General features: G+C 33.8%; 1 protein-coding gene and 1 pseudogene across 1 annotated transcript; both read left to right on the plus strand.

Moving 5' to 3' along the window:
• The first annotated feature begins 3,158 nt into the window (after nt 1-3,158).
• Nucleotides 3,159-4,661, plus strand: LOC143530767 (uncharacterized). The gene is made up of 2 exons (XM_077026213.1): nt 3,159-3,641; nt 3,837-4,661. Exons 1-2 carry the CDS (start codon nt 3,356-3,358, stop codon nt 4,616-4,618), a joined length of 1,068 nt encoding a protein of 355 aa, XP_076882328.1. The 5' UTR covers nt 3,159-3,355; the 3' UTR covers nt 4,619-4,661.
• Nucleotides 4,662-7,826: 3,165 nt separating this feature from the next.
• On the plus strand, nt 7,827-9,072 carry LOC143530749 (uncharacterized; annotated as a pseudogene).
• Nucleotides 9,073-10,931: the final 1,859 nt, after the last annotated feature.

The raw sequence follows: 10,931 nt of genomic DNA on the forward strand, positions 1-10,931 counted from the left end.
GCTGATGCTACTTGGATACGCAACTTACTTCTCGAACTTGGCACACCGGTCACTAGAGCCACAATCGTCCATTGTGACAACGGTTCTGCGGTCTATCTTGCCAGGAATCCTGTTCAACATTAGCGCACCAAACATGTTGAAATGGATACACTTCGTGAGAGAAAATGTTCAAATTGGTCACGTTCGAGTTCTTCACGTGCCGTCCGAGTTCCAATATGCGGATATTTTCACTAAGGGCCTTCCAAGACAATTATTTGAATCGTTTCGAAACAACTTGAACATCTCATCTTTTGCACGCTCAAGCTGAGGAGGATTATTAGTAACATATATTTCAATATCATATATTGTCAATTATAGGTTGATTTACTTTGATTTAGTCTCCTAAAATAGTGCCTAGGTTGTTAGACAACTATTCTATTTATTGGGTGTAATCTCTCCATTGGAAAGCAAGCAATATTGATTACTTTCAGTTTTGTGTCATGTGGCGTCCAGTCAGCAAAACGTGGGTTTTTGTTTTAGGAGTGTAATGGTGTTGTAGCCCCTATATATATATATATAGGGGATGGATCTTACGAGAATTGATATTACAGCGAGAAGTGCGAGAAGTGAATGTATAACTCCATTAATCATTAATTTCACTCTCTTTCATATGATGTTACATTCATATATGTAGGTTGGTTGTATTTATGTCTTAATTACACATTCAAACCTACCTACAAACATATAAATGTACCAAGCCACATTCAAACCTATGTACCTACACACATACAAACATACATACACATATACAAACATACGTACCTACACACATACATATGCGCCTACAGAACACACCTACACATAAGAAAGGGAGTGAAATTAGGGATTAATGGAGTTACACTTCACTTATCGCTGTAAAAAAACTTCTGAAATGATCCAATACCTATATATATATATATATATATATATATATATATATATATATAGTTGGTATCATTTAAGAACTCTAAAAAAGTTAGGAACTTTTAGGAACTCTAAACAACCAAACATTTTTAATTTTTTTTTATATATTAACATTATTTAGGATTAGCTTTATCATACTTTATATAAAAATTTTTGATTACATATATTAATCACAAGTTTACATATGTGTAAATTTATGTACTAACAAATTTACATTGGTGTAAAACAAAAACATAAATATGTATAAAAACTAATTTTCAAAATTGTAATCGTTAATATAAATATAAAAAATGATGAAACTACACTCAAATAACATTAACATACAAATTTTTTTATAAAAAACGTTAGTTTTTAAGGGTTCCTTCAAGTTCTTAAATAATTTAACAGTTCTGTAATGATACTCATCATATATATATATATATATATATATATATATTATATAGGGTTGGTATCATTTAAGAACTCAAAAAAAAAATTCTTAGGAACTCTAAACAACCAAACATTTTTTTTATGTATTAACATTATTTAATAGTAGTTTTATCATATTTTATTTAAAATTTTTTGATTACATATATTAATCACAAGTTTACATATGTGTAAAATTTGTGTATTAAAAAATTTACATAGGTGTAAAACAAAACATAGATATGTATAAATACTAATTTTCAAAATTGTAATTATAAATATAGATATAGAAAAATGATAAAACTACACTCAAATAACATTGACATACAAAGAATTTTATAAAAACGTTAGTTTTCAAGAGTTCTTTCAAGTTCTTAAATAATTTTACAGTTTTATAATGATACTCATCCTATATATATATATATATATGTACATTTGAATATAATAATAATAATAAAAGAAAAGAATGAAAGGGCGAGAAGTAGTTGTGCCCCCCCCCCCCCCCACACACACACACACAATTCGCCCATTTGTAGTCCATAGGGGCAATGTTGTAGCCCCTTTATCACCCAAAACCATGAGATTTGCCGCCCACTACATACACCCATATAGGGGCTGTCCATGACAAGATGCAGGTAAAATTCATTCATAATAAGTCGCACACTCCTTTCACTAGCAATCAATTGATAGGACACACATCAGCAGTATACTAATATTATGCGAATCATCCTACCTATGCTACAGGATATTCACTATTATGGCTTTCATCAGCAACATAGAATTTTGTAACACCCGCAATTGTTTGTTCAAATAACTACTTTTGTTACACTCAAGAGTTGGGTCGAGTTTAGTGTGTGGATTCAAGCGAGCCTCGAATTTGTTACACAATCAACTTAATGGGCTAAATTGAGTTTCTTGTAAGATTTTATGCCCTTGTTTTAGTGAATGTTTTAGGCTGGAGTACATGCGAAATTGAGATTAATTTAAAACATGTTATATGTGTGCTAGACTGCTAGGTGAGTTCTTAAACAATGTAAATGCTTTCAGTGCATGTATGTTCATGTTTTTTTTATTTATTTTTTGAATTGGTTGTATAACTGTTAGCAAGGAGGATTGTGCCAAAGAGGTCATGTATTGACGAAATCGAATGTACCTTAGTGGCACAGTAACGCCACTTTGGTGGCAAAGTGTGGATGAAACGTCGTAGGTATAATAACATAACCCTTAATAATTTATTAGCCGTTTTGAGCAAGTAAATTTTAAAGAAAATTGTGATGCTAATGAGCTTGTCATGCATAGCATGTCTTTGTGAATTAAATGTTTTTGAAACTTGCATGTTTAAAACTCAAACTCACCAGTGCAAACGGACTTCATTTAGAGTGTATTTCAGGAAGTTAAGAAAACCCTAGTAAATCAAAGAAATTGGAAAATTAGGGCATCAACTGATTAATCTGAATAAAAGTTTTTGACATTTCAATAGAACTCTGATCTCATTACGCTAAATACGCACGTCGTTAATTTTTTTTTACGTAGAGGTGTGCATATTTATTTATGATAATTGTGAACAAAAAATTTATGGGAATGGACGCCAAAATTTCTTGGCGTCGCTCGTGACTAAAATTAAACTTACGCTCATTTTACTTTTCGTCTGTTATTTTGATTCAATATTTTACAAATGAGGATACGAATATCCTTCATCAAGCGAGCTGCAGATTGAAAGGATGTAATTTAGCTTTTAAAAAAAATACGTTGTATAAAAGTATAGTTGACCTTGGATATAATATTCATTTATTTCAAAAATATAGTAAATATATCTATTAACAGTTTGGTGATATAACACTGTTGACTTCAAAACCAAACTTGGCCAAACTTGGAACACCTCAATATGTCAAAATTAGTTTAAAACTCACCAAGTAAACTTGTATATATAGAGGTTGGACCATCTATTTCTTACATCATTCCATATTCTGTTTTGTAATAATCAGAATAGAAGTTTTATAAGCCCGAAATGAAGATGTTAAGCATTAAAACCCTACTCTTGATTTTATTGTTGAATGCAATGTTGGCTTCAATGGTAACAGAAGCCGCATCCGGTAATAAGGTTAAGCGAGTTAAGCCTCCTAAACCTGTTAAACCCATACAAGAGCTTCTAACCTGCAAGAGCCGTAAAAGCAAGTGTTTCATGAAGCGCATAAAATGCCCGGTAGAATGTCCGAAAGTTAAGCCAAAGAACCCGAAAGACAAAGCTTGCTTTCTCGATTGTTACTCTCCCAAGTGCGAGGCCGTATGCAAATGTAAGTAATTTTGATATTTTTAAAACTTTATAAAACATTATCATTTTGAACTTTTTGTTTATTGCAAATGAATTTATTTTGGCTCTTATTTATTTGGCATGAAGAACTAAAAGCCATGGGAAAACTAAGAGTGATTGTAGTATAATTTTTTGCCCTTGATTTTAGAATGATAATTATTTTTATTTTTTTTGATAGCACGTAAACCAAACTGCAATGGTCCGGGAGCTGCATGCTATGACCCACGATTCATAGGTGGTGATGGAGTTGTATTCTACTTTCATGGAAAGAGCAATGAACATTTCACATTGATATCCGATTCAGATCTCCAAATCAACGCACGTTTTATTGGGCTTAGACCTGAAGGTAGAACTCGCGACTATACATGGATCCAAGCATTGGGTCTTAAGTTTGGCCATCATAATTTCACCCTGGAAGCAACAAGAACCCCAAAATGGGATGATAATGTTGATCACCTAAAGTTATCACACGATGGAACGGAATTGCACATTCCGGAGGGTGATTCTTCTGAATGGAATTCAACAAAAGGTGATATACAAGTTGAAAGGACTTCAACAACCAATAGTCTAACAATCACTATACCTGATATTGCAGATATATCAGTTAATGTAATTCCGGTATCAGAAGAAGATAGTAAGATACATAATTACCAGATTCCTTCAAACGATAGCTTTGCACATTTAGAAGTACAATTCCGATTCTTTGGGTTGTCATCTAATGTAGAAGGTATTCTTGGTAGAACTTATCGTCCTAATTTTGAAAATCCCGCAAAACTAGGAGTGGCAATGCCGGTGATCGGTGGTGATGACAAGTACAAGACTAGTTCACTCCTTGCGACAGATTGTGCACTTTGTGTGTTCTCTCCCGATAATATCAAGGATGAAAATGACTCACTAATGATGGAATATGGTATGCTTGACTGCAAAGGTGGACGTAATGGAATCACATGCAAGAAATAAGTCGTATTTAATATAACTTCTTAATGATTCTTGTTATATGATTGTGTTGATTAATTTTGTGTTTAAAGTGTATGTGTGTTTCCTGTTTCTTTCACTTTTGTACGAGACAATCAACAGATAAAGCCTTTAAGTAAGTGTCATTTGTTTTGAATTTGTGTAAGAATTAAACATTGCAATTTTCTTTATAACTTTCTCTTTATCATGTTATACTGGTTCTTAGCATACACAAAAGATTAGGTGTCTATTAACCAAGGATTTTAAGGAATCGTCAATTCTGGTTACACGTTTAGAGATGTTTTCCCTTCGTTAGAATGTTACGTGGAAAAGAAATATCAAACCTAATTAGAAAACCTAAAACAAGAAACATTTGTGACCGATAATGAGATGGATATCCGGGATACATCAAACGGGTTACGTGAATAGTTTTATACATTCTTCATGGGTTTGGGCGGGTTATGTCCGTCGACCACCCGGCCCTCCCTTATAGCCGGCCCTGACTAAGACTGGTCATGGGAACCAAAGCCATGTAGGTGATAGTGGGCATGATAACCACATCAGCCCACTCTTTGCAAGTGAAAGAAACTTAACATGTATTGGCTGGCCTGTGGATCAGTGGATGGGATAATGGTGTACCCTAATCTATCGTATCTTATCGGGATGTTTTCTTTACATCTAATTTTAGCAAAGCATGTACTGAGCGAGTGATGGGAACCCGCTTGAACTTAAGCAACACCTATCATCCGCAAAGTAATGGTAAAGTGAGTAGACAATTATTGGAAGATATGTTAAGGGTGTGTGTGATAAACATAGGTAGCAGTTAACCAATATTAATGGCATTCTCATACAATCAAGGGCGAAGCTATGTGGGGACCGGGGGTGGCCCTGGTCACTGCCATTTTCTCCGTTAGTATGGTAAATTTCATGATTTTTCTCAAAAAATTTTATAGATATTAAGCGCGGCCACCCCTAATGTATTTAACCAAAATGCTACCGGTCGGTCACTACTGATTTTTTTTAATATAATAACCCATCATTTGTATTTTTTTTTCTAAAACCTCGCAATATCTATAAAAAAAGTTACAAAATAATAGTAGAATAGTAAAAGATTTGTATTTTTAAATATTTTAGGACTTTGCAATTCTTCTTCTATGTATTTACTCTTAGGGATGAGATCGGTACCATACCGGTGCCGGTACAGATACCAAATATTCGGTTCGATACCGGTATTGAAGGTAAAATTTGAGATATACCGGCACCAAAACGCAAAACTTTGGTATCTATTCGGTACCGACGATACCAAATCTGTAGATTTCGGTACCGCAACCGATATCAATACCGAATTTGCTAATCCCTACTCACCCTTCCTCTCGCGTCATCATGAATATTTTAGGTTTTTGTTGGTTAAAAAATTATGAATTGTTTGAATAAATGAAAATAATTAGATATTGAGATGTCATATTGTTTGATCTTACCCGAATCACCGAGCTAACCCGAATCACTGACACAAACCGAATCGTCGACCCGAAATTTTTTGAGTCCGTGACTTCGGTCACCCCCGTGACTAAGCTCAAGCTTCGCCACTGCATACAATAACAACCATCACACATGCATCAAGTTTGTCACTTGTCATGTTTGAGGCCCTACAACTAGTTTATGTGTATGTATGATCTTTATAAATAATACTAATTTTGTCGATGTAATATATCCTTAATGATTTGGTTTGAAATAAACAGTCTTTTAAAACCATGAAGTCTTAGCAAGGTTAATATTAAACGGACCCCGACTAAACTCAAACTAGCTCGAATTTCACCATATTAAATTTTAGGTTTTCGCTTTTCGATTCTAGCTTGTATATTTTAGAATTTTAATTCAATTCACTGTGTCTTTTTATTATCATTGTGTTTTTTGTTTATTTATGACATTTTCATTTTTCCCCCCCAACTTGTGTTATATAATTAAATATTATTATTATTATTATTATTATTATTATTTACTGTTGGACTTTGATTTCCATATATTGCCTCAGACATATGTATTCTAGAGCTGAGGGTCTCTCTGGAAGCCAGCTCTTTATCCATATGGATAGAGGTACGGTGTGCCTACATCCCACCCTCCTCAGACTCTACTTATAACTTTGCTGTTGGTGGGATTTCACTGGGTATGATTGATTGATTGATTGTGTTACATATTACGATCCATTATGTGTGCATAGTGAATACCCTTCCGAGATTCATGAGACAGTGCAACTTAACCCTATCTTTAGTATGTTCGTAATTTTTAATTTTAAGATTAAGAATTTTTTATTTTAAGTTTATGTAATTTGTAAATTAAAATATAAGTAATTATTATAGTTATTAATTTATTTTAGATGGTAAAAGATAAATGCGTTCTACTATTTTAAATAGAAAGAATTCAAAAAACAATTTTGTGATGAAAATAAAAGTAAAAATAGACATGATGTAAAAATAAGTAGAAGTAAAAGGAAGTTTGAAAGTTGATAAATATTGTACACAAAATAAGTCAAAAATAAATTACTTTAGCTGCATTTTAACACGAATACCCCATCATCGATCTCGTATGCACGCAGCTTTTTCCTTTCTTGTTCATCAACTCTCGAGTATATCTGTTTAGCCATTGTTCAATTAATTAGCTTTAGCTTAACAGACATTTGAGGGTAAGTGAAGATTTAAGATGGAGATCACATGTCTCAAGTTCGAATCTGATCATAACCGGATTTTACAGCAATGAGCTTTCAAGCGACGAGTTTTCTTCGGAACAAAAGATGATTGCTTGAGCTACTCAACGTTGTCTGCATGCAATCTCATGCGTTTGCCTTTTTCCATTGAGTTATCTTAGATATCCGGACTTTATTTGTTATTCGTTAAAAAAGAATGTTGAAACTTAGCTTTTAAAATATACATAGAATGAAATTATAGTTTGACCTTTGAAAAATAAACAATAAATAAATCTATTAGCAGCTTAAAATAAGTACATACAAACTTTTAAATTTTCTTGATCGTATTTGGTAATATAACACTGTTGACTTCAAAACCAAACTTGGCCAAACGCAACTTGGAACATCTCAAAATTAGTTGCAAACTCACCAAGTAAACTCGTATATATAGAGTTTCGGCATAATCTTTTCCTTACACCATCATCCTATATTTACTTCTACAGTTTCCAAAATAAGATTTTTTAAGATCCAAAAATGAAGATGGTAGGCGTTAAAACCCTACTCATGGTTTTATTTTTAAGCGTGTTAAGCCTCCCAAACCCGCCAAACCTGTACAAGAGCTTTTAACCTGCAAAAGCCGTAAAAGCAAATGTTTCATGAAGCGTATTAAATGCCCTGTAGAATGCCCGAAAGTTAAGCCGAAGAACCCAAAAGACAAAGCTTGCTTTTTGGATTGTTACTCTCCCAAATGCGTGGCCGTATGCAAATGTAAGTAACTACGTAACAATCATCTTTTTAAGATTTTATTTAATGTTATCATTTTGGCATTTCTAGTTAGCATAAGTGAATGCGGTTTTAATTCTTATTTATTGACATGAAGAATAAAAACCACGGAAAACCTTAAAGTGTGAGAATATAATTTTTATGCTTTGATATTTGAAAAATAAATATTTGTTGCTTTCATAGCACGCAAACCAAACTGCAATGGACCTGGAACTGCATGCTATGACCCACGATTTATAGGTGGTGATGGAATTGTATTCTATTTTCATGGAAGAAGCAATGAGCATTTCACATTGATATCCGATTCAGATCTCCAAATAAACGCACGTTTTATTGGGCATAACTCGCGACTATACATGGATCCAAGCATTGGGTCTCAAGTTTGGCTATCATAATTTCACCCTTGAAGCAACAAGAACCCCAAAATGGGATGATAATGTTGATCACCTAAAGTTAACACACGATGGAACGGAATTGCACATTCCGGAGGGTGATTCTTCTGAATGGAATTCAACAAAAGGTGATATACAAGTTGAAAGGACTTCAACAACCAATAGTCTAACGATCATTGTACCTGATATTGTAGAAATATCAGTTAATGTGATTCCTGTATCAGAAGAAGATAGTAAGATACATAACTATTAGATTCCTTCAAATGATAGCTTTGCACATTTGGAAGTACAATTCCGATTCTTTGGCTTGTCATCTAATGTTGAAGGGATTCTTGGTAGAACATATCGTCCTGATTTTGAAAATCCAGCAAAACGAGGAGTGGCGATGCCGGTGGTTGGGGGTGATGACAACTACAAGACTAACTCACTCCTTGCGACAGATTGTGCCCGTTGCGTATTCTCTCCAAGTAGTATCAAGGATGAAGATGACTCGCTAATGATGGAATATGGCATGCTCGACTGCAAAGGTGGAGAGTATGGAATTACATGCAAGAAATAAGTCTATTGCAATATTTAATGTCTTTTGAGTGATTCTTATTACTAAATGATTGTATTTATTTATTTGGGTTCAAATGTATGCGTGTTTATTGTTTCTTTTATGTACTTTGGCAATTCATTGATAAAGTATTTGAATTAATGTCATATCTCATGTTTGTATGTGTGTGTTTCACCGTATGTTCGGCTGTTCGCTCCAATGATCATATCAATTGAAAGTTTCTTTATCTATAAATTCTCCCTAAGATCAATAGCAATAACCAATAGAGCATTTGACTAAGATGGTAGTGATCTTTGAATGTTTCTCTTAAAACTATAATTAAACATAGAGATGTCATATACTTCTTTCTTATTATTATGAATTGGAGTATATCATTATTCCACATACTATACAAGTGTATGGTTTGAATAATGGGTTGTGAGATTTTATATCATCACATATGAATGTAAGAATGCATTAAACGGGTCGGAGAGGTGTAACTTGGGTACCATAATCGGGTAAGGTACCATCATAAGGCACCACCCCTTGCTATTAGAGTAGTGAAAATCGGGTTGTAGTCACCGATTAGAGAATAGGAGTGAGAATGAGCACGTGTACCCTCAATCTTTACCTACCTAATCATCTATGATCTATATAATTATTTTTTTAATATAAAATTTTAAAAATGGTTTTAGAATATTTGAGTGGTACTGCTTGCCAATAATTAAGGGTTTTAGGGTAGTTGATATATAAAGGACATGGCCATACTGTAGGATTTGTGGAATATAGGGTATTTTAGAGAAGCAACCCATCTACCGTTATATGTTTTTTAGGTTTAGTAGAGACAAGTCAAACCTATTATAATCAGACTATCAATACGTCAAAGTTCGCGTTGTGATTGCTGCCAACTTTTATGATTTTACGTTTTGATGATGTCACCTAACACGAAAATTTTTATTCAAATTTTATTCACTCAAGCGCGCGTGCACGTTAGAAGAAATAAAAAAAATAACGAAAAAAAATAAACATTTTGGGAAAGATGGTTTTTTTGATTTTTTGTGAAGGCCGCTATACGCACAACAATTGCCCAATTGAATGAAAAATCGAGTGAAGTGAAAAATGGGCCAATTGGGTAATATTGGAAAGTGGGTCGCTGTATTTAGTATTGGGCTTGTGTGCCTAGAATGCCTGATCTAGCAAACCGGGTCCGATCCTAAACCGTCTTACCGGTTAAATCTGAACTACAAAACTGTTATTTTTGGTTTTCTTATGCGAATGCCGATGTTTATGATTGTTATGCATCGTTTCATGCATATGATTTGTTTGTTGAATGCCCATTATATGTGCATCAATTACTTTCCATTGTCTTTTTACATGTAAAATATATATAGGTAAAACGTTAGATTTATGTTATATAGTAGATTTAGATGCGATTCGAATTTATGGAGGAAAAGGAAAAGGCCAAACCCTACGTATTCACGTTTTAACTTTTTGATGAATCAATTTCCAAAGTTTAAAAAATAAGGGTTTTTCCTTTTTTTTAAAAAAAACCAGCAAATTCTTTATTAGGAAAACTAGCTAGCAGCTTGCAAGAAACAAATACAACCACCAAAAACAAAAAAACACCTTAATACAGTACACAGCAAATTCCTCACGAAAACACCTTATACCCTAAAGGCTAAAAAAAAACTATCAATAAAAAAAGTCGACGTGCTTCAAAACCCAAAAAATGAAAAATATAATATTCGCTAAGGTTAAAATTATATAACTAGGTGAAGAGGTAGGTCCCAGCAGAGCCCAGTTGGACCCGCAAGACTCACCTTAAACACGAACGTCTGCGCAGAAACCAACTGGATCGCAGGACCAACCATGCTCAGAGACGTGACGTCCTTACGCGCAGTACGCAAGCTGGTCCCGCAGGAAATGCCT

This window comes from Bidens hawaiensis, unplaced genomic scaffold (genome assembly GCF_021521415.1).
Source record: "Bidens hawaiensis isolate Kalapana, Puna unplaced genomic scaffold, B.hawaiensis_p1.1 tig00009022_1, whole genome shotgun sequence".
Taxonomy (NCBI): domain Eukaryota; kingdom Viridiplantae; phylum Streptophyta; class Magnoliopsida; order Asterales; family Asteraceae; genus Bidens; species Bidens hawaiensis.